Source organism: Lagenorhynchus albirostris, chromosome 5, assembly GCF_949774975.1.
Source record: "Lagenorhynchus albirostris chromosome 5, mLagAlb1.1, whole genome shotgun sequence".
Lineage (NCBI taxonomy): Eukaryota > Metazoa > Chordata > Mammalia > Artiodactyla > Delphinidae > Lagenorhynchus > Lagenorhynchus albirostris.
The window spans coordinates 90,453,505-90,479,892 of record NC_083099.1 but is presented as its reverse complement, the minus strand read 5'-3'; the positions used below and the strand labels follow the sequence as shown (position 1 = coordinate 90,479,892).

At 44.4% G+C, this 26,388-nt stretch overlaps 1 protein-coding gene across 1 annotated transcript in view; it reads right to left on the bottom strand.

Moving 5' to 3' along the window:
* The window catches only part of MYH15 (myosin heavy chain 15), a 185,666-nt gene that overhangs the window by 22,376 nt on the left and 136,902 nt on the right, over window positions 1-26,388 (bottom strand). Inside the window, 11 exon segments of the mRNA XM_060149051.1 lie at window positions 2,434-2,538; window positions 4,321-4,403; window positions 4,406-4,483; window positions 6,932-7,061; window positions 10,790-10,816; window positions 10,819-10,995; window positions 11,228-11,420; window positions 17,295-17,406; window positions 20,236-20,364; window positions 22,533-22,637; window positions 22,640-22,881. Coding sequence (XP_060005034.1) covers window positions 2,434-2,538; window positions 4,321-4,403; window positions 4,406-4,483; window positions 6,932-7,061; window positions 10,790-10,816; window positions 10,819-10,995; window positions 11,228-11,420; window positions 17,295-17,406; window positions 20,236-20,364; window positions 22,533-22,637; window positions 22,640-22,881 — 1,381 coding nt within the window.

Here is a 26,388-nt window from a genome sequence, read left to right as displayed (position 1 = left end):
TTCTTACAGCAATCTATGTGCTGGAGACTTGCCCAGAGCTGCACTGCAACCGGAGGCTCCTTTTATCCCATCCTCCTTCCTTCACCCTTTCCTTTCACAGGTGTCAGACTCGCAAGGTGCTCTGAAAGCTTCCTCTGCCTCAGCCTGCTTGGTCTCCCCTTTAACTTTCCCAGGTGTTACCTCCAATAAATCTCTTGTACTTTAACCCCATCCTGGCATCCGGTTCCTGGAGAACACACCCAAAGACTAAATTTTGTTTTCTTATCCCTAGAAATGAAGATACTATATCCATATTTAGATTGGTAAGGATTAAATAACATCTACACACGGATCCCTGAATATAGGAAGCAGACAAAGGTAACATGGAGCAGGTGGATGGAAAGGTGGGAGGAGGGGAGGAAAACTGTCTTTACCTTCTATAACGAGTACAGGTTCCTAATCCTATGTCCTGCTTTATAGCATACATTTTTAGACACTGGGGAGAGGAAAATAGGATGGATTTCCAGATGCTAGAGGGACATATTGGGGAAGATAAATGCTCAGTGGGGACTGGCCATAGAACCGTTGTGGATGGGGTGACACTTGATTCCCTTTTCCAATACAGTATGATCTTCCTGGAGGATTTTTCCTAGGAAAGGAAAGCCGTATTTATGTCCCTTTCAAAATGACATTTCACAATGGCATCTACAATGTACTGTCACTAAGCACCCTGCCTCAGAGTCCTGATGGTTATTTTGATGTTAAAGGAGAACAGATTGAGTTGACTCGACATCTACCTTGAACATTTCAAAACCAGGCATTGATATCAAAGAACGTGGAGAGCTCTCTAATGTCTCTTTAAACTGACAGGGTCTAGCCTGTTATCTTGCATAAAAAGGTACTCAATAGGTATTATCTGACTTGATGGCAGAAAATCACTGCATAATTGAATAGATATACTCTAAACATTGGGCAGACACTTGGAAGAAATCAAGAAGTACACCACCATACTAGTACAAGGGAAACACTAAGATTATTGCTACCAAGAAACAAAGATAAAAATACAATAGAATAAGATTGTATTCCTTGGGACAACAGAAACCAAAGAAAGTATAGCTTTGATGCATTGTTGTACGATGAACCTGTTTACAGAAGAAAACTGTAAGAATAATCCCTAGGAAAATAGAAAGAAAAAGCCAGACATAATTAACAAGCAGCATTTTGCTTCCTCGTGTTTTATCCTTGCTCAAGAAAAGAGTAGAATAGCACACCTTTCACGTTCCCCAGGTGTTTACTTCCTCAGCCACACATTCCATGGGCGCATTCCCCAGTGTCAGACTGACCCGCCTTAGAAAAGAACCACTTATTCAGCAAAGAAGAACTGTGCAAATAGCTCATTTCATTTCATCTTAATTAGCCCAAGATGATGCTTCTGAAGCGTTCTGCTTTCTTATCAACACTATCCTTCCTACTGCAAGGAAAGAAGACTTTGATGTCTTTGACACCAACTCAACCTCAGGGACCAGCATCAGGACCAGCAGATCTTGCGTGAGTGCTGTCCAAGTTGCTGTAAAGCGGGCGCCTAGGATGGGTTTGCCTTTTCATTGGAACAAGCTGTACTGTGCAGCGGAGAGGGCTAGAAAGTGACCTTTGGCATCTGTGTTTAACAACTGAAACACGTGCACTTACTCTGTGCTAGGAAGGTGCTGGGCCCAGAGTGATGAGCACTGTGCCTCTGCTACCATGGAATCTCTGGTCTTCTCCATTTGAAGGAAAGGGAAGAAAGGCTAGAAAATGAAAACACAAGTGAAGGAGTACATTGCTAGTTTGGCAATACATTAGTTACTGGTAAGAAGTCTGCCCACCTCTTTTCAGTTATTTGCTTAGACCAAGGCTAGTCCACAGGGAAACAGTCAGAAAGCTGCAGGGGCCTCTCAGCATTTGCTGTGTTTCCACCTGGCACCAGCACCAGATAGAGTCCTCGGTGGCCTAGAGTGTTCATGCGGCCAGAAAACAAGAGTGGAAATGTCCCCTGCTCCAATTAAGCTAGCGTCCCATGCAACCTGATGGCTGAGTCACACACACCCCCCTTCCCCGTCTCTGCCAGTCACTTCATTTACACATTGTTCTCACTCAGCCTCTCACAGGAAGACGTCTTTCTGAAAGTGCTTGCAGACATTATGTGTGAAAAAAACAAGGAGAGTATAAATAGCTTTTCCCTTCTAATTGCAACTTGCTGCTCACATTTTGCTTCCTGAGAGCTCTGAAACGGGACTACCCCAAACCAATAACAGCACAGGAGCCCTGGAAGGGCAGGTTGATGTCTCCCGCTGAAGGAGACCAAAGATGGAGAGCAAACTACAGGAGACCTAGGGGGTCGTTTCAGACTTGAGGGAGCACATCTGCCCAGGGTAGAGCACAGCCAGGGGAACAGGGAGTGGCTTTCTGGAGTACCTGGTGGGTCAGCTCTTTGATGCATCGCTCAAACCTGCGGGCTCCCCACTGGGCCTCCGCGATGCGTCGGACTTCGCTTTCCAGTTCACCATCCAGTTCACAGACCTGCAAGCAAACCACGGTCTCAGATGACAGGCGGGCAGCCAGCAAGCCAGGCGGGCATTGCATTTGCCTGTCGGCATGATCATTTGAAATAGTGACACCATCAGGGAAGACGGGTGCACTCTCATTCTGGCCGTGGTGAAACAGGGCAAACTCTCTGGGAAAACCGCCTTGCCGAAAGTGAGCTGGCTGAACTATGTGAGCTCATAAAAGGGCTGTTTAGACTCAAGGATGTGAAAGGCTAATCCATGCAGAGGTGATAAACTTCCCCTCTTGGATTACAAAATTACACACACATGTGTATGATGAGTGTACATAGTGTATATATAGAGAGAATAAGCTATATATAGCACTCTTTAAGAATTCAGCCAATGTACTGCCTCATCTTAAGCTACTTTCTCCGTGTTAAGCTCTGACTCTCTAAAGAAATCAGACTCTGAGTTTTTGTCACACATATGTCACCCACAGCCCCATAGCCCTGCTTTGTGGGAGAGCTGTAGTGCAGATGAACAGCTGGCCTGCAGCCTTAGAGAGTTATACAACCAAGGTTAACATAATATACATTCAACAAATATTTGTTGCCTACTATGCACCAGACACCAGGGCCAGGGATACAGCAGGGAACAAAACAGACAAAAATCTCTCCCCTCTATAAGCATCCATTCTAAGGAAGGGAAACACACAAAGGAAACAAAGTAAAATACAGACTATGTTAGATGGTGATAAGTGGTATGGAGAGAAATAAAGCAGCTCACGGGGTAAGGAGTTGAAGGGGGAGGGTGTGTTTCATATGATTTTGCAATCACACCAGCTACACAAGTTGCATTCAGAAGGTCTAGCTTTTATCTCTGTGTTCTCTTCCTATGAGTAATTGTTTTTATTAGTCCTTGTTTTATTCTGTCACCAATTCTTTTTGAAAATACAAGCAAATGTGTACATGTCTTCATATTTCCCCTCTTTCTTGCACAGAAGTTTGTATACCCTCAACATCGCCTGTACCTTTTATCATCATTATACCACTAGCCATGATCTCCAGGACATTACAGAGCTCTTCCTCACTCCTTTCTAATCAGTGTGATTATATGGATGTACCATAAATGTGCATTGGTATTCCATTATACGGATATACCATAAATGTGCAAAGGCAATACTTTATCTTTCAGGGGCCCTTCTGAACCATGAAATCCCAGTCAAATATTCCTTCCATCCTTATAGCATTTGTCACATGACCTATACGGTGTCACTGAAATTGATTCGATAATTTTAAAAATCCTATTTTCAAGCTAGGTCTTGCTATTTATTTTTGCGCTCCCTAAAGGCAGGTACTACATCATTTCTGTCAGGCCTTACTATATTTTCACTAAGTCTTTTTTGATCCTTGATTTAGTTATTTCCCTCCCCTTTCTCTGGCTGTTAGGAAACGGGCATTCTCCACAGAGGAAATAACAGGAGCAAAGGCACAGAAGCAAGACTGCGAGGGTGTGTTTGGAAACAGTTGGTCTCCCTGGCTGTGGGGAGCCCTAGAGCTGGCGCAGGTGAGCGGGAGGTACCGCATTGTCACTTAGCAGGATGGCGGATTGCACCCAGTCCAAGAAAAGTCCTATTTAGTGGCCCAAAGTCAAGAAGAATGAAAGAATATACTGAGCTCTGACACTGTCAAAGATCAGAGCATGTTACAAGCAAAAGTGAGGAGGGAGGCAGGGACTATCTGGTGTGATATTACGGGACAATAAGCTTCGAATTGGGAGTTGTCAAGACCCCATGATTATGCAGGCGAACTCCTACCCTGGATTCGAGTTTCTGGCTTTGCTTTCTATTCCCTATCACGACAGTCTGCTCAGCGTCATCCAGCCTTTCCTGTAAGTCTCTGTCCGCTCCATGTTCTCTCTCATCCTCTCCAAGCGGGCATTGGTATCTTGCTCCTTCTTCAGTTCTTCTGACATGTTTGCTACTAGAAAAGAAGGAAAGGGACTGAGACAGTCCAGCAGCCAATCAAGCTTAACATTTCTACCCACAGTCTTCTGTTCCTGATGTGACTAGGTGCCATGCCTTGCCTCTGTGTACTTAATCTCTTCCCACCACGCTCTCCCTGACCTCTGTGGCCCTCAAGTTTGTTAACAAGAAGGCAATCACGATAGCAGCAGCTCCTGGAGATTAGGGTGAGGGGTGGTGGAAACAGACCAGGGATGAAACACCATGTGAATATTATTATACAACACCTGTATTGAAAGAAAGATGACCAACTGAAGGTACAGCTTTTAACTGAGTAAAGCACCAGGACGCGTCCTGTTAACATCATGCACCAGGAAACGTGTGGAGTGCCTATGAGAACCTTTTTCACGTCTCACTTCTATAATTCTGTGATTCGCAACTGCAAACAAATTTAGGCTCCAGGAATTTGGTAGCAGCTGAGGCTCTCAGTGCCAACAATCTGACACAAGGAGGGTTAATTCTGGTGAAGCCCACCCTTGGCTTTGGCTATGTACACTAAGGGCTTGGCGTCTGGCTGCAATTGTTAAGAACTGTTTCATGACTCTCTCAGTGCCTTTAATGTAAGAACACTGCCCTCCCAGACACAGTTTCTCTGTCTATCAGGTTACCAACCATCTGTATAATTTAAGTGTGAGACGTCTGTGTAGATGGTGGGGGCAAAGAATGAACGACGGAGGTAACTGGGTTCTGCTGTGTGGGGTTGGAACTCACAGCCGAACTATTGGAGGATTAAAGCGAGGAAAGAGGTAGTGAGTTCATTTCTCAACATTGCCAAGGAAATCTTATAAAGGTGAGGTTATGCAGATAGAGTCTTCCTAACGTGTGACTGCATAGACCTACCAAGCAGGAGTAAAAGCTCTTTTTATTCCTTTCTATCCATGTGGATTTTCGTGAATGTTAAGCATATTATTTTTTCCTTGGCCAAACGCTTTTAAGCTTTCACACACCTCTTTTCCATCAGAAAGCATCTGCTTTGATACAAAATGGCTGAGTGCTAGGCACGCTTCCCCATTCGTCTGGATTCTACAGTGATCTGGTAGCTAGGATTTGGTGCAAAAGTTTTGTTTAGCTCCCCAAATGCTAAATAACTCAGTAAGCTTTTCCCTCCTCTTGAATTTTAAAATGACTAATGTAAAATCGAATTGAATATCTTGTCTCCTCGATTCCCATATACTTTTTAGCGAGAGCATCAGTTTTCACTCACAGGGCAAGGTCAGGGCTGCTGCATGTGTTTGTGTGTCTGATGGACTACACAGACCACCTGATGGGGATGGAGTGGGTGGAGGCTGAAATCAAGCCCCAGCTCTGCTCAGCAAGCACTGGCACTTGCAAGGCTGGGTTCTTCACACACAGACTTCTCCTCACCTCCCTCCTCCATGACATTTTTTTTTTTTTTTTTTGCTGAGTATTGCCTTCTGCTTGCCATGCCTTTTGAGAGAAGTCTGCATCTACCCATGGTGGGGGTCCAGCAGGTGTCTTTTTCCAGTTCCCACAAAGGTACAGTCAAGGCAGCCAACCCTGAGCTTAGTCTCATTCAGGAAAAGCACCACTATCAACAATTTTAAACTTGCAGATAACGAAGGTACACCAATCCTGAAGCCCTTCTTCACCAACCTGACTCTGTTACTGAAGCAATAGTATGGGCTGTAAAAAATAAGTGAAATAGGGACTTCCCGCGTGGCGCAGTGGTTAAGAATCCACCTGCCAATGCAGGGGACATGGGTTCAAGCCCTGGTCCGGGAAGATCCCACATGCCATGGATCAACTAAGCCCGTGTGCCACAACAACTGAGCCTGCGCTCTGCAGCCCATGAGCCCCAACTACTGAAGCTCGCATGCCTAGAACCCGTGCTCTGCAACAAGAGAAGCCACCGCGATGAGAAGCCCACGCACCGCAATGAAGAGCAGCCCCCGCTCGCTGCAACTAGAGAAAGCCTGTGCACAGCAATGAAGACTCAACGCAGCCAAAAATAAGTAAGTAAATAAATAAATAAAAATTTTAAAAAAATAAGTGCAATAAGCATTCTTTGCAGATCATCATAAAGCTATTACAGACCCCAGGAAAAATAGCTATGGGTAAGGAAACACAAGAGGAATTGTTTCTAGACACTAGATATATTGATTTGCAAGTGGAAAGTGGATTAACTTTTTAAAAAATCTCTTGCTTTCATAAGATTTTGCCTATGGCAATTCAGCTGCTCCTTTTCACTGTGTGGACAGGGTGGAAGGGAGGAGCCAGTTGGCCTAATTTTTCAAAATGGGGACAGAGGCAGAGGGGTCAGCTAACCTCCCGCTAGCTATATGGAGAATCAATGGAATCCTTTTTGTCTGCAGCTTTGCCCTTGCCCCTTGGCTACCGCTCCCATCAACTCTGAAAGACAGGAGTAAGCAGACAGTCAATGGACCCACCTCTGTAGGTGGCTTCTTGGCCTTCTCTTCTGCACTTCGACACCCTCGCATCGCCTCTTCAGCTTCCTTCTGCATCCTGGCAACATCAACCTCCAGTTTCTTCTTCTGGCTGAGGAGACTCGTGTTCTAAGGAAAAGCAACATCCTCATTAGGCAAGTTGAGATCATTGGTGCAAAGGCAAGCTGGTCTGTTCAGAACATGCAATGGGAGGGGCTCTGACCAGGAGGGTGTTTTCCTCTCCTCAGCCACACTCATGAAGCCATACTTCCAGGCCCAGGAGACCACGTTAGACTTGAATGCAAGGGCTTTCATCCATCAGAGGTTTAGTACTGGAGAGATGACAGCCTGAGTCAGAAAGGAGAAATGGACCAGACAACCTACAAGCCCCAAACATGTGTTTGGTTTTCAGCTGGCTGAGGAATACGTTTTTCTGCCTTTTGCTCTTTGATGGGGAAGGAGCAAGTGTCCCAGAGCAGAAGTCAGGGTCAAAAGCAGACATGTGGAGAGCAGGGGTTTAGGGACTAAAACTCAGTTTCCTGCATGCTGCTCCAGGGGAAGAACATCTTCCTCACTATCTACCTCTGCTTCTATTAATTTTGCAGTGAGGGGGTGGGCAAAGCAATTTAGATGAGCCTCATCCCCCAAGCCTGAGAAACCTCCATTACACTGGAGGATTATTTGTGTTCTTTGGCTGACGCTGCCCTAATCCTTTCCTTCCTGGGTTGTGACATTAGAGGCTGAAACTCCTTTTTGGTCTGTGTTTGTAGCACAGTTTTTCTGAGGGTGTGAAATCTTAGCATAGAGAATGTATTTAAAAGGCATAGCCTTCCTATTTTTAATTTCTCTTCTGTTCATTCACTTTTCCTCTAGCTAGTACCTCTCTCAGTGGCAAGATTAAGCCTTCGGAAATAGGAAGAGAGATACTCCAGCCTCACAGGTTCTACCCTACCTCTTTGATGGTGTGAAGCATCTTCATCAAGGTTGCTTCTTCTGTCCTTATGGAGAGCCAGGCTCTGTATGCCTCAGGCCTCCCACTGCCATGGGTGTGGCCTGGAGGGATGAGGGTATTTCCTGGAGTATGCTGGGATGCTCACTGCACATAACTCCATAGGAACTCTTTCTTTGTAAGAAAAGGTACAATATAAATGGTGATTCGTTTATACATAGAATCATTTAAAACCTGCTAGGGAGTTGATGGTTAAAATCTTTTCAAGCTGAATGATTGGTTCGGTTTGGGAAGCAGCGGGTGAGGGAGTACTGTGCAGAAGAGCAATCTAGATTGTCACAGCTCAGGTTTGAAAAAGGACACATGTAATTAGACAAGGATAAGTTTGGCCTCATATGTTTGTTCCAGGCTAGAAATCTGGGGATGCAGAAGGTTCTAGAAAATACTCATTGTATGTCAATCAGAAGATTGACGGTGTTCCAGTAATTGCAAGGGGGCTGCCAATGGCTAAGGTGGGGGAGAAGTCCTTTGTGAGCAACACGTCACCTAGGCCAGAGCTGCTCAAAGGGTAGTTTCTGCACTGGCAGCATCACCTGAAAATTCGTTTGATTCCTCCTACTGCAGAGATTCTGATTCAGTGGGTCTGGGATGAGGCCTGAGAATGTGCATTTTTGTGTTAGTTTCTCTTGTATGCATAAAGTTTCAGAAACTCTGCTCTGGAGATCAGGGCTATTACCTAATTTTCTTTCTTCTTTTTCACATCTATCTCCTTCTCTCTATGTCTGCTTTTGCTCTGGTTGATGTCCTTATCTCTCTCTAGGCTAGTGGTTTTTCATCATACTGGGACCCACTGGTATATCATCAGTTATAACATGCATGGCAAATAATTTGTTACCAACAGATATTAAGTACTACAGACAGTGAATGAGTTACTTTTTAAAAATTCAATATTCTACTTTATAAGATTCCCACTCATTGTATTTAGTTAAGTTTTCTTGAGAGATAAAGAAAATATTGAAGTAAGTTAGCCTGTTGGGAATTATGCATAACGTATAGCCTATCTGTTTTATACCACATGGTATCCTAATAGGATCGTGTCATGCACATGGGCACAAACTGTAGGCACAAACTAAATGCACTGCCTTCCAGCAGGTACATCTTTGGTTTATATCAATACTTCCTTTCATCCAGTGTTTCTCAGTGGGGTCACAGTTGGCATTCTGGGAGGAGCAATTCTTTGGGATGTTGAGTTATCCTGTATCTTGCGGGAGCATTAGTATCTTTGGACCTTGCCCACTAAATGTCAGTGGTACTTCCCAGTCTCTATGGCAACCAAAATGATCCCACAGATGTTTCTAAATATCCCAGAGAATGGCACATCTGCCCCTAGTTGCATTAATCCATCCTTCACAACAATCACCAGAGTAAACTTCCTAAAATGCAAATCTAATAACTTGCCTCCCAGTTACTCACAATTCTTCAGCAGACCCCCATTAGCTGCATGATAGAATTCAAACTCCATCAGTCTCAAAATCAAGATCCCTGGTGACCTGGCTCTACCTGCCTCTCCCTTAGCATCAATTCTGCTGATCTCTCCCACCCCCTACCATATGCTATAGTAAGTATATCAATTTTCCTTAACATCCTAAATTCCCTCTTTTCCCCATGCCTCTGACCTTGACTTTTCTCTCTACTTGGCTGACTTCTTCCATGTCCTTCATGACTCAGATTAAATATACTGTGCATCTACCTAAGTCTAGGATCATCAGGGAAGGCTTTCTGTAGGGGTGTGCTTGCTTTATCACTACAATCCCAGCAGTGCACTGCAGTGTGTTAACTTAGATCTCCACCTTTTTAGGACGATGGAGATATTTTGCATCTGTCTATACCATGCATACCTGTTCAGCTTACGGTGGGTGCCCTAAAAATGTTTATCGAGCTTTTGTCCTAGCCACTATGGCTTCTCCTGATTCCATGAGAATGGCAACGATTTAAGAATTCTTGCTTTGTGTCACTTACATAACCTTCCATGAGAAGCCAGAGTCCTGACAGTTCATCATATCTGTCAGCAGCCACTCAGAATTGTTTGAAATCTCCTGGCTCTGAAGCAGGAGCATTTATTTCGAATCCTGGGATGCTCGGGGAATACATGGCTTAGCAGGAAAAGGAGAAGCAGGCAAATGATTCTGGAACCCTAGCGAATGTTCCTCTCTCTCTCCCCAGCATCCTAGCTATGAGTACCCTGACAGTTCATTCTTCTGGCAGGGCTTAGTGTTTTGGTTCAAATTGTGTCCCTCCCCCAAAAACCATAAGTTGAAGTCCTAACCCCCAATTCTCGGAATGTGACCTTACTTGGAAATAGGGTCTTTAGAGAGGTAGTCAAGTTAAAATGAGGTCATTAGAGTGGGTCCAAATCTAATATGACTGATGTCCTCATAAAAATTTGGAAATTTGGACAATGACAGATACAGAAGGAAGATGATGTTAAGACGCAGAGAAAATGCCATGTGAAGGAGGTGAATTGGAGTGATGTATCTATAAGCTACGGAACACCAAGGATTGCCAACAAACCACCAGAAGCTGGGAAAATGCAAGGAAGGACTCCCTGCAAGATTCAGAGGGTGCACGACCCTGCCAATGCCGTGATTTCAGACTTCTAGCCTTTAGAACTGTGAGAGATTACATTTCTGTAATCAGTTTGGGAACTTGGCTGCTGCAGCCCTAGGGAACCAATGCATCTGGGGATGAATGAAGGGCAAGACCGCCACTATGCTGCCAAAGGCTCTCCCTACCTCACCAGCCACCTGCAAGGCTCCACGTGGCAACCATGTACCATCCTAGGCCAACCAGTGTGGATCCATTGCCTCCCACCAGCTGACATGGCTAATGGCGAGTTTACGGGCCCCACCTGGGTGTGGAAAAGATTGATCTTTTTCCTGTGGCTTTCAGGAGCTCTTCCTCTGCCAGCCTGCGCCCGCATTCAGTCTGCTCATGCGAGGCCCTCAGCTCCTCGAGTTCAGCCTGGAGAAGAGCGTTACGCAGCTTGGCCACCGCCAACTGCTGCTTCAGCTCACTGTTCAGGCGTGTGCTGTCCTCCAGCTGCACCCGAAGGTCCTGCGAGAGAAAACACGCGTGGGGGACGTGGATCCCTGGCAGTTCAGCGGGACCTGCGCTTACGCATGCGTGCTCTGAACAAGCCCCAGCGATTCAACGTAAGCATCTTCCTGCTCTCCCGAAGGATTAGATTTGCTGTCCTCACGTTTATTGCTCAACACAACCTGCCGCTTGGTTTGCTCCCATAAGCAGAGACATCCCTGCCTCACCTCTGCATTACAATTGAAAATACCTTGATCTGGATCTGAAGCTGGCCCAGGGATTTGGTTGCCTCTGACACCTGGAGGTTGACACGGCTGAGCTGGAGTTCCATCTCAGTGAGGTCCCCTTCCATGCTCCTCTTCAGCCCAGTGGCCTCAATTCTGCTCCGAATTTCAGAATCCAGACTCGACTGCAGGGAGTCAATAGCACACTGCTGCTTCCTCCTAATTTTAGAATAACATTCAGGGGAAAAATCATACACCCAAATTAAGAAAGGTTACCTGCTTTGTACACTCAACTGTTTAGGAATCAGAAAAAATTAAAATTCAAGAAAAATTCTGTGTAATTAACAAAATGAGTCTAAAGGGTCTTCATTTGGAAACCATGGAGATGGAAGGGTTAGGTCAGTGAGCATTTGTCCATCATAACAGACTAATGTCCATCATTCCCAGACCAACTTCCCAGAAAAATCAAGAAAAGCACCAGAATCTTTTTGAGGTTCCTGTGGGGCAGTCTTCGCCTTATCTAAGACCCCCTCCAGGACGGTCTAGATTCCCTAGAGTGGCTAAGGGTGAAGGAAGGATGCACTTTCAGACAGGCATAATATTTAAATACTTTCAACGGTGAAACATGTCTGAACACGGCAAGAAAGAGCCACCCAGGTTGGAATAAGTCCTGATCGCCAGCAATCCTGCTCTAACAGCCTGTGACACCAAATTCCCCTAGAATAGCATGGTTATCTTTCTCCAGGAGTTTGGGAGTACGACCAAGGATAGGCTGAGAAAACCAACTGCTGTGTGATATTGAATTACTTCAATATGCCTTTATAACAATGAAAGGTCCATGCTGAAATCATTTTTGCAAAGTGACAGAAGCTTACACAATAGATGTGTGTTCAGAGAGACAATGAAAAACTGTGGGGAACCCATGGCAATCATTTCCTAGGACTCTTGCAGTAAGTCTGGGACCATGTGACTGAATGCTGACCAATGGACTACGGGCAGAAGTGTTTCCAAGGCTCACACATACAGCCTTTTACTTGTGTGATCCTGTGCTCTCTCTTCCCCATCTATAGCAAACTTGGTGGCCACACATGGATGATCTGGCATCAGAAGATGGAAGGAACCTGGGTTCTTGAGAGACTGGGGATAGTGGCCCACTCTCCATCCTACCCCACATTGGACTCTGACACAAAGCAAAAATAAGCTTTGATGGTTTTAAGCCATCAAGATTTGGTGGTTGTGAGTCAGGACAGTGTAACTCTTATAACACAGGCCCTGTTAAGCTCACCCTATGAAACAGGGCCTAGAACTGGGCAGATAAGACAAGACATACTCATAGAGCCCATCAGCACACAAATAGCAGACACATATTCATCTTGAGTCAGAATTAGGTTCCACACTGAGTTGCTTTGAGCCTGTATTCCGATCTCTGAGGCCAGCAGCGAGTCACACAGCCTACAGAGGAGTAAGAGTGTGGTCAGAGTTTCCCATTGGGTGACAGGTGGAGGGGCCACTTTTTGTGACCACCCTCACCCCATGGATGGGGCGGAGGTTTCAGAAGTAGTTATGCAAATGTACAGGAAAGAACTCTTTCTGGTTCCAGAGTCAGCACCTCTCCATTGCCAGCGCCATGTCCTGGCTCCCACATGCTGCGGCCAGCCTCTCCTGCCTATCCTTAGGTCCTGGGCTTTTGTTCTGCTCCCAGATCAGAATCCTACAGGAATGCCAGCATGTAATGTTACTAGAGACTGTTATGGCTGAATTTTGTCCCTCCTCTCTTCCCCCCAGCCAAATTCATATGTTGAAGCCCCTAACCCCCAGTACCTCAGAATGCAAGTAAATTTGGAGACAGGGCCTTTAAAGAGGTGATTAAGTTAAACGAGGCCCTTAGGGTAGGCCCTAATCCAATCTGACTGATGTCCTTATAAGAAGAGGAAATATGGACACACAAAGAGACACAGGGATGGGTGTGCACAGAGTAAAGAAAATGTGAGGACCCAGCAAGTTGGCCACCTGTGAGCCCAGGAGAGAGATCTTAGGCCCAGACTCACCAGCAACTTGATCATGGACCTCCAGCCTTCAGAATTGTGGGAAAAGAAATTTTTGTTGTTTAAGCCACGCAGTCTATTTTGTTATGGCAGCCCTAGCCCGTAATACTACAGTGACACACACTCAGCATCACTGAAAGCTTTAAGACACTGCTCTGTCTTACATGAGAAACTCATTTTTGCCACAGTTGACTCTCCTTTTGCAGAAACACTAAGGCGTCTCTAAGCTGGTGTCAAAATCCTCTGCACAGAGATATATTCTACTTAGGCAGACAAAATGAATGTTTCAAATTGTACTTTTTCCACCGTTGTTTATGAAACTTCATGAGTGCCTACAGACAAGTAGAAAGTGCTACGGTTTAAGAGGCTTCTGTATAACACAGGCCTAGAGAATGGCCACTAAACAATCAGTGCATTCCATGCAGAGTCAAGAAATCTTTAAAATGAAAGCTCCTTGAGTACGTTTCTTAAGAAAAATGAAGCAGTCAGGACCAGGGCAATATGGAAAGAAGTTCCTTTCTTTCTTTCCTTTTTTTTCTGAACTGTGAAACACAATTTGAGGAAAGAAACTAAATGCAAACAAGAACAAAACCGTTCTTTTTTAAAACTTGAAAAAGTTAAGGATTTAAATTGACAGTCAATTCAATCAGTAATATTTTTCTCTTGCCATGTTGCTAGTCTATATCAGGGAAATGAAAGATTTTCCTTAATTCTAATACATGCGATTCAGCTTTAAAGTGATTAACAAGATATTTTGCTAACTAAATGCCATGCCTGAGTTTGAGCTGCTACTTCTTGAAGTCGCACTAAAATATTTTACTTAGAAATGAGAAGAGATTTAAACATATTCTTCTGGCAGAGACTCAAACAATAAAAGAAATTAAGTTGGATAATACATGTAAATTGAGACCGTGTGGCAAAGTTCGCTATTACTGAACTCAGAGGAGTGAACAATATGGAAGGAAAAGATGACGGAATGTTACCAGGTACCTGAGGCCATAGGCTGGGGGTGGGCAAACTATGGGCTATGGGCCCAGCCATGACCATTTACTTTCTTATGGTCTATGGCTGCTTTCAAGCTACAACTGCAGAGTTGAGTAGCTACAACAGAGACTCTATGTCCTGCAAAGCCAAAAATATCTACCATGTGACCCCATACATCTAACCCTTCCACAGATGATCAAACCAAAGCAAACAAGCACACTTCAATAGAGTAAGGCATTTCGATACCTCATTCCCAAAAGCTCCTTCCACAGCACCTCGCTGGGTGTGTCCAGGGAGAGCAGAATGCAGGCCAGGGGCACCCTGGTTCTGGGTCACTGAGAAGACTGCCACACATTTCAGCATTTCCTTGAATACCCTGAGTTGGGAGGGGGATGTATATAGTCAGTGGCCCCAGAAGATTCAGGATGCAACTGACCAACTTGTTCTCGACCCAGTCTGGGGCCTTGCAGCAGGGCCTGACTTAGACTGCAGTCATGGCCACCAGCCGGCCTTCAAGGAGCCATGATGTCACTCTTCCTTTCCTGTGTGGATGAGGGCAAGGATCAAAGCCGGCCATCAAAGCTCCTCCCCTCCTTCCAGCAGTGACTGCACTGTCACCTGCCTACCTCTAGCTCTGCTAATTATAACATTTGTAGGGAAACAAAAAAGCCCTAACACTCCATAAAAGTTTGGGAAGCCCCGTCTAGAAGAGCAGGCACAGCGTCTTGCCAACATGAAGCGCTCAGATATCTGTTGAGCAAGGGAAACATACAAGTCATGTACCAGCTGCTCATTCTTTCACCACCAACAGGCTTCCAGCCCGGCTCATACAGGATCAGTCCTCACCGAATGGAAGAGCAGCGGGCTGGGTGGCAGAGAATGAGTGAATGAGTTACCCAGTTTGCAGCTCTACCAAGGTTTTGCCTTTGCCTCTGAGTCTCTCTCCTGTCCTCCTGGTCCCTTCAGCTTCTCGGGTCCTGCTTCACAGGCCTCCTTCAGTTTCTATGGAGCTTCCCAAGGATTAAGTGAAAGAGGACCTTGAACCTCATCTTTCCCTCAGGCAATATTTCCCTTGAGTTCTGGATTTTACCTGGTTTACCCTTGATTGCTCAAAATCGTCTGCTGTGCTAGTATTTCCCCCTGGCATTCTCTTCAGTTTCCTTAAGATCCCATCCTCTCCTAGCCCTGAGGTCAGATTAAACCCTTGGATTTGACCGAGGCATTGTGATCCAATCTCCACTGGCAGAGGGCACTCACACCGAAAGGGTCTGCATGGTATTTGTGGTATTTTGTTAAGATATGCTCATCTTTCCTTTCTGGATGTACCTGTGACAGTTATTATGAATCATTAACTAAAACTCATGAAGAGCTTATTCCTCCCTTCAGCCCGCCCTTCTTTTTTCAGCCCCTTCGCAGCTCCTGCCTCGTCTTCAGTTCTTTCTTCTCCCAGCCCTAGCTGTTTGGATCTCCAGCTTCCTTTGCACTGAAATTATTATAATTGGGGAACAGCTCTACAACATTCAGATGTATCTGACAAGATGCAGACTCTCAGGGTTCAGTTGTACTTAGCTGGGTTTATTAATAGGCACAGGTTTGACGTTACCTGAAACGAGGGTTTTTTTTTTGTTGTTTTTTTTAACGGCGCAAGGAGACATTCGTTTTTGTTCCTCATGGAAGGAAGTAGGGCAAATATCAAGGCCCAATGTTTTTGCCCTCCATCAAAAACAAAAAATCCTTTTACACAAGGACTTAAGTAGACCAGAATTCACCCCTACAGTCAGTCCTACAGAGGAAAGTGCCAGTGAGTGAGAGCAAAGATAACTCAAAGCACACAGAGGACCAAATTTGGCTTGACATCCTCATTAAAAAAATGACCCCCATGGGAGTTTTGTCTGAAGATGGGCTATGGGTAAGAGGCCAGTTCAACTGAACATGGTAACTTTTTCTTTTAATTGTTTAACAAACACGTTAAAAGCAAGTTGCCAGTTGAACCTCAGACTCAAAAGTGCTTTTCCATGCTGACATACGGCATTGACTTAAGGGAACAGATCAGATGCATAATACAATCATAGTTAATTCCATGTGTTTATAATTGTGCCTTTGATCTAGAGTGTGAAGTGCTTTGCCAACATCAGCTTACTGATCTTCCTCACCACCTTCTGTGACACGGAGGGGGCTGCTTTCATCCCCTCACTTCACTGAGAAGCTAAGAAGCAAAATTTCTAAAATCATCAGCTTGTTATGATGAAGCTAAGAAGAGATCCTGCAACCCAGGACTCCTGTTTAATTCAGTTTCCTGACTATTAAGACTCAGCTGCTTCAACAGGGATTCATAAGCAGCTTAGCTCTTGGCTTCGGCCCCTCTCCAAACAAATGGCTACAGGTACAGGCAGGGCGGATGTGGAAACTTCACTCTGATCTGACATTAATTTTAATGCCCAGCATCACATCTTTTAGTTCTTTTCCTTCACTGTTTAGCATTACCAGTCAGTGTCTTGAACGCTCAAGAAAGCAGCTTGTTGTAGGGAAACCCAGACAGTATACACAGTCCTTGTCCACATACTTATTCTTTTTTGGTGTGTTATCTTGAGTCTTGTATGCAAGTAGAAGCTGCTCAAAAAGAATTTTATAAGGGCTTCCCTGGTGGCGCAGTGGTTGAGAGTCCACCTGCCGATGCAGGGGATGCGGGTTCGTGCCCCGGTCCGGGAAGATCCCACATGTCGCAGAGCGGCTGGGCCCGTGAGCCATGGCCGCTGAGCCTGCGTGTCCGGAGCCTGTGCTCCGCGACGGGAGAGGCCACAGCAGTGAGAGGCCCGTGTACCGCAAAAAAAAAAAAAAAAGAATTTTATAAGAAAATCATACAAAACTGATAGTAATCGTGTAGAGGTATTCCTTTATATTAACAGTGCTGAGCTTACTAGAAAGATTCTAGAGGTGGGTTAGACTGGCTGTTTCTTTGGTAATAGTCCAACAAGGGTCATAAAAGCAGCCAAACACAGTGGGTTCTGTTCAGTTAAGGATTCTAAAATATGCAACTGTTGCTCATCAAAATAATTGTAAATACCTACATTTTTCTATCTCTTCATCTTTCTCTGAAAGCTTTCTTTCAATTTCCGCTTTAGTTTCTGAGAGTTCAAGCTGCAGACGAAGAATCTTGCTTTCGTTGCGTTCCAGAGCTTCCTGAAATATATAAATAAAAAGCACTTAATTCAGCCCACTTTTGGACAAAAGTTTTTTTTTCTCTAAACGTATATCATTAATGGAGCTCTCTTTAGAATTGCTAGGAATAATCTAAGGTCAAATCACATCCCTGAAGATTGGAACAGGATGAGAGACAAGTGATTACTTTTGTTTGTCACGTCACCTATAGATCTGATGTTCTGAGGGCCTTCAGCTGTAGTTTAAGAACTGGAATCTAAAGCATTTTTAAAATAGACATTTTCAACCTTGTCTGTGACTATATTTCAATTTTTTAATTTATTACCCTTGATTTTTTCTAATGTTTCCATCGTTGGGATGAATCAATAAAAGCATCAAAACTAAAACAAGGAAGGTGATAACTCCTACCTGGAAACTTTTATTTATTTCTGGACATCACAGGGGGATAGAAAAAAAGTTGAAAGCATTCAGAGAGCAAGAAACAGGACAGCACTCAAATAAAGGAATTTATGATGTACCTGACACATAACGCTTGGTGTGAGCCATTATCACCATAATTACTACTATTACTTCAAATGGATTGCTTTGACAGGCAGGGAGATTTCCTGCCCCCTTGAGTATTTAAATATAGGCAAGGCACATACTGCCAGGGATGTTATAAAGGTGTTTCAAGTTCGAAAGCGTAGGTTTGATTAAATCTTTAAAGACTGTTCCAAAGATAAAATTCATATAGAAGAAACAAACAGAACACTGGGGGTGGATCTTTATAAAGGGCACAAGGGGTGACCACCATCTATTGGTCAGTTAACCATTGGCAGACAGTCCTGAGGGCAAACGCAATTTTTCTAGCCCCTTCTGAGGAGTGCTTAGCACATACCATCAAAAGTAAAAGGTAAAACTGAATAGCAATTTCAAAATAAAAATAAGAAAGATGTTGGGACTTTAATATGGCTTACAGCCTTGCTGCTGTTCTCTCAATACTAACTTCAATATAATAGAAAATAAATAAAAAACAAATGCTGGTATAGCAATTTCCTCTGAGGGAATGATGCCCTTCCTTCAGGGGGAAACTGTCACCTCTAACCCTTTTGAATGCACTGAGAAAGTGAAGCTTTGAAGGTGACCTGGGATAATTTGAGTTTTGTGACTTCAAAAATAATCTGATAACGTTTTTCATAAAGGCTCACTCAGGAAAAGAAATAACCCAGTTTTACAAATACATGTCCAAGCTGATGAAGTATTTATGGATGCAGCTGAAGACAAAACTTGAGAAAATGCGAATAGAATATAATGCCATCTAGTGCTACTGAATGGTATGAGCGCTGTGGCCTTAGTCGTCTCACCTTCAACGGGCAGCTCAATTTAACGTACAAAGATGTTAGTCTACACGTTATATAGGACTAAAGTTGCCCCGCCCAATCACAGCTCTCATTGGCTTCTCATGTTGCTTGAAATTTCCACCATAAAAGTTACTTCTTTGGGTTAAGGTGGTGGCTTTAGAAAGTCCCTAGCCAGGGTGGCCAGAGAACAGACGGGGAACAAAAGGAACAAGTGAATGAGACAAAGTTCACCCACTTTACGAGGACCGGCCTTGTTAGGGGACACCACACTGACAACTGAAAGGATTCTACATAAAATGTAGAGGCCTCAGAAAACAATTTGCATAAAAAGACAAGAGCTGTGTCAAGAGCGGTCCACTTGACACATCTTCTGTCTGGTAGATTTCTTACAGAAATGTGGTGGTGAGGTAAATTGATCGGACATTGCTTGACTCAGAGCAATCCTCTGGGGTCTAATTTTTTCATTATCACACCTTTCAAAAGGCCCATGCCTGAAATGGACTTGCTATGCCTTTTAAAAATTATTGTCTCTGTTGGAGGGTGAGTGGGTGAGGGATGCATTTTTAATGTGACTGGGTGTTTAGTCAAAGGGTAGGTCAAGAAAATGAAATTCAGCTGCGAGAAAAGAGGCTTTGTAGGCCTTGTTGACTACTTAATGACCGTGACAGGATAACTACCTTCTGAGTTCACCCTCTTTGGCAAAAAGATTTTCTCAGGGGTCCTTTCAATCACTAGCACACACCTAGGGATCAAGTCAGAGATTTTTCCTGAACTTTTAATCCATAACACTGAAAACACTCCTGTCAAACAACCCACACAAAGATAAGCTTTCAGCAACAAATGTTTGAGAACATTGCTTTGAATTCATTTTTCAAACTACCTAAAGTTTTTTTTGCAAAAAAAAAAAAAAGTGTTTCGACTGATTTTATTTAAAGAGAGGGGCAGGTATGAGGATATTTAGCTATTCAACATTCAACAAATATTTATTGAACCGCTACTGTATGCCAGGCAATGTTCTAGTCCAGTGCTTCTCAAATGTTAGGGTAAATATGAACCACCCAGGGATCTTGTTAAAATTCAAATTCTGATCCAACAGAGCTGGAGAGAGGCTGAGAGTCTGAATTTCTAACAAGCTCCCCGGTGATGCCCATGCAACCAGTCCACAGGCCACGTTTAGAGTAGTGAGGGTCTAGGTACTGAGGATAAATTAGCGAACAAGATAGACATGGTTCTTGTTTTCTTTATAATCAAGAGAGTTGCATCCACGATTGTTTATCCTGTCCCCCTAGCCTCGATTTCCTCATTTGTACAATGAGGACAACAGTTTGCTAGGGTGATTACATAAAATAGTGCATACAAAGAGCCAGGCATAGTGCCTAGCACGCAGTTAACCCCTGAATAAGGGTCAAGGGTTATAAGCGTGTTCTTGCTGTTGTTGTGACTAGAATGCAGGTCTTCTGCACTGTCACAGTGATGGAAGCCTGCTTTGCTCCCTGGAGGTAATACCTCGGCCTCTTCCGAGGTATGCCATTTGGACTTCAGTCTTTTCTTGTTCAATCTACTTCTTGATCTTTTCCATTTCACTTAAGTTCTTCTTTCCTTCTTTCATCTGATTTTTCAGATTAGAAATCTCTTCTGGAGAGGGATGAAAAACAAAGTTAGTGAAAAGAACCAGTCTCAGATCCATGATGTCAGCCAAAAGAGACTGTTCCCAGAGGCCCACTGGGACCCTGGTCATGCCATCCTTGGTAACTTGATGGCAAGGCCACCACTGGCACGTATGGGACGTTTGTTTGAATTAGAAAAAAGAATCCCCTCTTCAAAGTATTCTTTTGGCATCTGCCACAAAGTTGCCTACAACAGCTGGTGAGGATGGTGTTTCTTAGAGTATTGTGCATTGAACAACCTGTGTGACTGTACATGGCGGTCCTGCTTGTCAGAGCCATGCCAGATATTGCCCGGTGGGGCTCTAGGACCCAGACCTGGAATCCTATCCAGTGGAAGAGCTTAGCTATCAACACGGGTGGCGGCCACTGTGTCAGCTGTCGCTCAACACCAGAATGGGAACTTACAGCATAAGCTGGGTCACTGTCTGCCAGAAGCCAATGCGTGAACCCTCTGATGAACACACGTCTCTGAAAGAGCAAGGCAGCCAGAAGTGACAAAACCTCCAGCACCTGACACTGTTACTGACACTGACTGACACAACACCTGACACTGTTGTTGACACAGTAACCTGTTGTTACTGACACAACACCTGACACTGTTCATGAAGGAAGCCTCTGCAGCCTAAGGTGTGGAGCAGGGCCAAGTGCTCTGGGAATTACCCACAGTCCAGAGGCAGTGGAAGGAATTCAGGGGCTTGACCGCTCCTCTGGCTCTGAGATCCCCAGCTAGGATAGGCTGTGACAAGAATTTTTTAGTTACAAAAACAAACCCATGAGATGGCAAGTCTCATGTGAATAATAAATCCTTCTCTGATAAAACTTCTCCAGAAGAGGGGCTCCCAGGAGAAAACTCAAGGCAGTGGTTCTCTACTCTGACCATACTGTAGAATCACTCAGAGAGCTTTTGAAAAAGACTTCTTCCCAGGCTCCAGCCCAGAGCAAGTATGGTCCCCACACGAACAGCCAGCTTCGCTTGGGGACTTCTTAGACATACAAACTCTTAGACCCCCTCCTAGACTTACTGGATCAGAAACTCTTGACGGTGGGACCCAGCCAACCGCGTTTTAACAAGCCCTCCAGGTGGTTCAGATGCCATGAAAGTTTTCTAACTGTTCCAGCACCTCTCACAGGCCCAGTCAGTGACCTGCTCATGGACTAGGTAGGTCAACAGAGAAAGCAAGTTTCATTTATGCCTCCAATAGTAATGAACTTACTCCCAGGGCATCTCAGGGTTGTAATGCACATCACTGTTGGTGCTGGTATAAGTTGGCAGCCTCTTTGAAGGGCTGCTGGGCAATATCTCAGAATTTGAAAACTCACTCCTTTAATCCTGCAGTTTCATTTCTAGGAATCTACCCTACTGAAATATTTGTACACATCCCCATTGCACACAGATGTACAATATAGGATTATTTATAATTGTGAAAAATTTTATCTAAAATTAATAAGGTCTAGTTAAACGTGTTAGTCAGCCTTATCATAAAACACTGTGTCGCTAATAACAGTCACTTGGTAGGGCTCCAGCTCCAGGCACACGGGAGGTGGCAGAGCCCATAGTTAAGTGTGTATATGCCGGAATCAAGCTGGCTGGACTCAAACCTCAGATCTGCTACTCATCAAATGCGAATTTGGCCAAGTTCTTAACCTTAAATGACTCAATCTAATCTGCATTTTTCTGATAAACTAACACATAAGGCTGTTCTGAGACTTAAACAATGAATAGTTATATATAGAACAGTGCCTGGCACGTAGTATGGGCTATAGAGATATTTGTTAAATTAGAAAATAAGTTAATAAATGGAAAAAATAAAAGGTATAGAATAACATGTAATTTAAGTAAAAAATACCTGTACGCATATTATGCAGGTTATGGATATAAAGAAATTCTTAATAGGCTTCCTTTACGGACAGGAACTGGGGCTAAAGTTAGGAAAGTACTCTTATGTTTAGAACTCCTTTAATGAAAATAGTATCTGTAGTATAAAAAAAAGACAAAATCCAAAGTTAGTATTCAAAACGGAAAAGTTAAGACCCAAGCGAGGCCAGGACGATGCTAAGGTTTCTGCGCATCGAGGCAGCCTTGCCCTTGGCGCAGGGCCCTCCCAGGACCCTGCTCCGGTCCCCAGGGCAACGTACCCTTCAGGTTCTTGTTCGCCCTCCGGAGGGTCCGCTGGCTCGCGGCGCTCTCCTCGTGGGTGTGCCTGAGCTCGTGGAGCCGGGCGCTGAGGGCCCGGGCCTCCTCTGCGGCGCGTCGGGCATCGCCTGAGGCTACTCGTGCTCCCGCCTCCAGCCGTCCAGGCACTGGTTGAAGTGCTGCTGCCGCCGGTCCAGCGCAGCGGCCGCGCGGTGCGCCTTCCCACGATGCGACAGGGTGTCCCTGAGCTCGAGCTACGGTCGGGGCCTGGCCCTCTCCAGGGAGGCCCTTCTGGCATGGGCCACCCCCATGGCTTCGGCAGCCTCCTGCGACCGAATTGCCAGCTTCTTCCTGAGAAGGGGAGGTCCAAAGGGCGAGTGAAGCCACAACCCTCAGAGAGCTCGTGCAGTGTGTCCTTATTAAACACAGCACTCGGGTACAAATGGGGGGTGGGGGGGCTCCTGAGGGTGGCTTCATAGTCTGAAGGGGAAGCAGCTTGTGCCTGACAATGACCTCCTTGTGCCTGTGGAAGCCAGATGTCTGCTGACCACCACATTCTGGCTTCTATGTCTACATGTCCTTTATTCCCTTCCCACCCTTTGCCAACCTGGACTTGACACTCAGAACCTCTGAATCCCTGTAAGTATCTGCTTCCCCTGAACCTTAAGTAAGCAATACAGACTTTATCGAAGACTTCATAAGAAATGGGAGAAAGAGAAAGATGGTACTGAACACCCAACAGTAAGCAACTGTTAAAAGTCTTGGGGCACGTCTAGTCTCTAAAGAGCTCCTTGGCTTTATTGCTTCCAAGCAGCATTCTTTGGCTCTCTCCTGCTCAGTCTCCCCCTCTCATCATGGGACTTCTAAACATGCCCGAGTATCTTTTCTCTGAATTTCTTCTCCATCTCAGCTCCTCTTCCCAAATTTATATACCCACATCCATCCCAGCATTGTGCTCACTTATCAGGTCCTACTGCTGTCGGGGGTACTTTAGCCCCTGTCTGTCCTCCCTCCAGAATCCTCTGAGATGCAGTGGCCTATTAAAATGCTTCCTCTACCGTCCTTACAATGTTCATTCGCTTCCTTATGGATGCAAAGTGTTCTCTTGTTCCCATCTCCTGCAGGGACACTGGCAGTCCCATTCTTACTCATTCATCACACCTCTTAGATGAAAGGTACTGTATGTACCAAAGCTTTTTCCAATCTCCAGTTATTAAACAGAAAAAGATCCTCAGGAATTAACATGTTCCACACAGCAGCCCAACAGAGCAGTGTGCTCATAAAGCCCCCTTTTGGTGGAATCCTGCAAAAACCAGTCTGTGCTCAGTGTCTAAGAAAGACCTGGGCTCTAACAACTACTCCTTGCTCACTGGCTTTCTAACCATAGTCACTTCACATCTTTGCTTCATTTTTCTTAACTGGTAAGAAGAGATTCTTCTGTACCACATGGTGACTATCATTAATATTACTGTATTGTGGGCTTTACCCTGGTGGCACAGTAGTTAAAGAATCCGCCTGCCAATGCAGGGCACACAGGTTCGAGCCCTGGTCCGCGAAGATCCCACATGCCGAGGATCAACTAAGCCTGTGCGCCACAACTACTGAGTCTGTGCTCTGCAGCCCACGAGCCCCAACTGCTGAGCCTGTTCTCTGAAACAAGAGAAGCCACTGCAATGAGAAGCCCACGCACCGCAATGAAGAGTAGCCCCCGCTCGCCGCAACTAGAGAAAGCCCGCGCACAGCAACGAAGACCCAACACAGCCAAAAATAAATAAAATAAATAAATTTATAAAAAAAGAATAATACTGTATCTTATATGTGAGAGTTGCGATGAGAATAGAGCTTTAGTGTTCTCACCATGACAACAACAATAAAATGGTAATTTAGTGGGGTAAAGGAAGTGTTAACTAATCATGCTGTGGTAAAGATTTCTCAACATGTGCATATAACGAATTATCACATTCTACACCTTACTTGTACACCCTACACAATAGTATATGTCAATTATATCTCAATAAGGGAGAAAAAAAAGGAGATTCTGATGCTTTATCCCACCTAAAACAGGAGTCTTGTAAAACAATTACACATATTTTAACTACTTTAGAAGTGCTCAGTTGGAACCAGAAAATAGGAATTTTACTTTGGGTGACCAACTGCTGGGGGACTGAGGGGTTGTACCAGGACACGGGGCTATCAGTGCTCAAACTGGGCAAGTCCAGGGCAAACTGGACAATTGATCACCTTCATTTGATTGATAACGTTGCTCTACATTTACTACCAGCTACAATTTTGCTGCTCAACTTGCCAACCATAAGCACCTATGTAGTTTCCTAGAATACGCAAGAAGGTGTAGGAGACGAAGAAATCAGATTCCTATCCTTGGGGAACTCAGAAGTGGTAAATGGGGTCTCAGGGGAGCTTGATTCCACTAAACTAACTCATCATGTGAACCCCAGCCTGGAAATCTAAGTAGACAGATCCTCAGCTTTCCAATTAAAAAAAATGGTATCCTAGATTTTTTTTTGCAGTTCCACGTCCCTTAGGGGTTTTAGTGGGAAATCATAATACAGACAATGCTTTATTTATTTGATGTTCAACTAAGTTTAAAGCAAAAAAAAAAAAAGTCTTTGGATATTATCTCATTTGCCCATCATTTCTCTTCAGTTGTCATGTACTACTGGACCACAATTTGTTAGTTCCAACAAATCCATGTGGTCATAAGTAACCTATATATTTTCCCTCTTTTCTGTCCCTCCCTAGGAAACCTTCAAACAGAATGACTGGTAGACACTTTCACCAGAATTCTTCAATTATTAGGGAAAAAAAAATCTTACTTTAGAAGCAAATGCCATATTTTGGATATGAGGCGCCATTTCAGTTCAAAGCCCCACTTTTCTGCAGTCCAGAGTTTTGAACACATTTACTGCAGGTATTTTTAGTATCTGTCATCCCAAAGCCCTTTTTAAGTTACTGTGGCTACAGAGACAGATTGCTTGGTACCCCTTCAGGGACAGAACACAGCAGCTGTTCAGCACGTGCACAGCAATGCCTTTCAAAGATTTAGGTGAAGAACTGAAAAAATAATATTTTTGGTTGATGCTAAAGAGAAATGTATTGATCTGCCCTGAATTTCTGCCAAGCTACCAAGTCAGGGATACACTCTTTCGAGTCAACCTTTAATGATTATAAGCCGGGGATGGTTTGACACTTTCTCTCAAAGACACACAGTCCTTTGACCTCTGAGCAAAATGCTTTAGAACTACATCCTGGTACTAAGTCTTGATTCATGTGGGCCCCAAACTTCTGTAGTTCCTGAGAAGAACTTCTAAAGCCATTATGTAGTGTTGGCTATAAAACCGATATCCTAACCTTAGAGGTGACCCCAAAGTGTTTTCTTTTCAAAGAAACCTTTGTCCCATAGGCAGGATGACAAATCCTAATACGTTTCCAGCTGCCCCTGTCCACCTTCACAGACCACTTTGTAGCGTACAAGTTGTAGACCAGAGACATGATGACTTTAAAGTACAGAGACATGTACACACATGGATTCCATTATTTTGGCGTTCCAAATGAAACACAGGATTTTCGTGCTAGCCTACTTTCAAACCCTAGTTCAAAGTCACATCTATGAAGACTTCCCTCGTACCCCTAGAAATCACCTCTTTTTTTCCCCCAGGACTTCTCTCTAGTCTTTGTCACTCTGTATTATAATTTTCATTTTTGAACCCCTCTAGAGCATGTGCTTCTTGCCAGTGGTGGCTGTTTCAGCTTTGGTCTTGGGTTAGTTCACACACTTGGTGAGGATTAGCTTAGTGTACACATGTGGCCTCGAAGACACAGTCACTGTTCTCAGAGTCC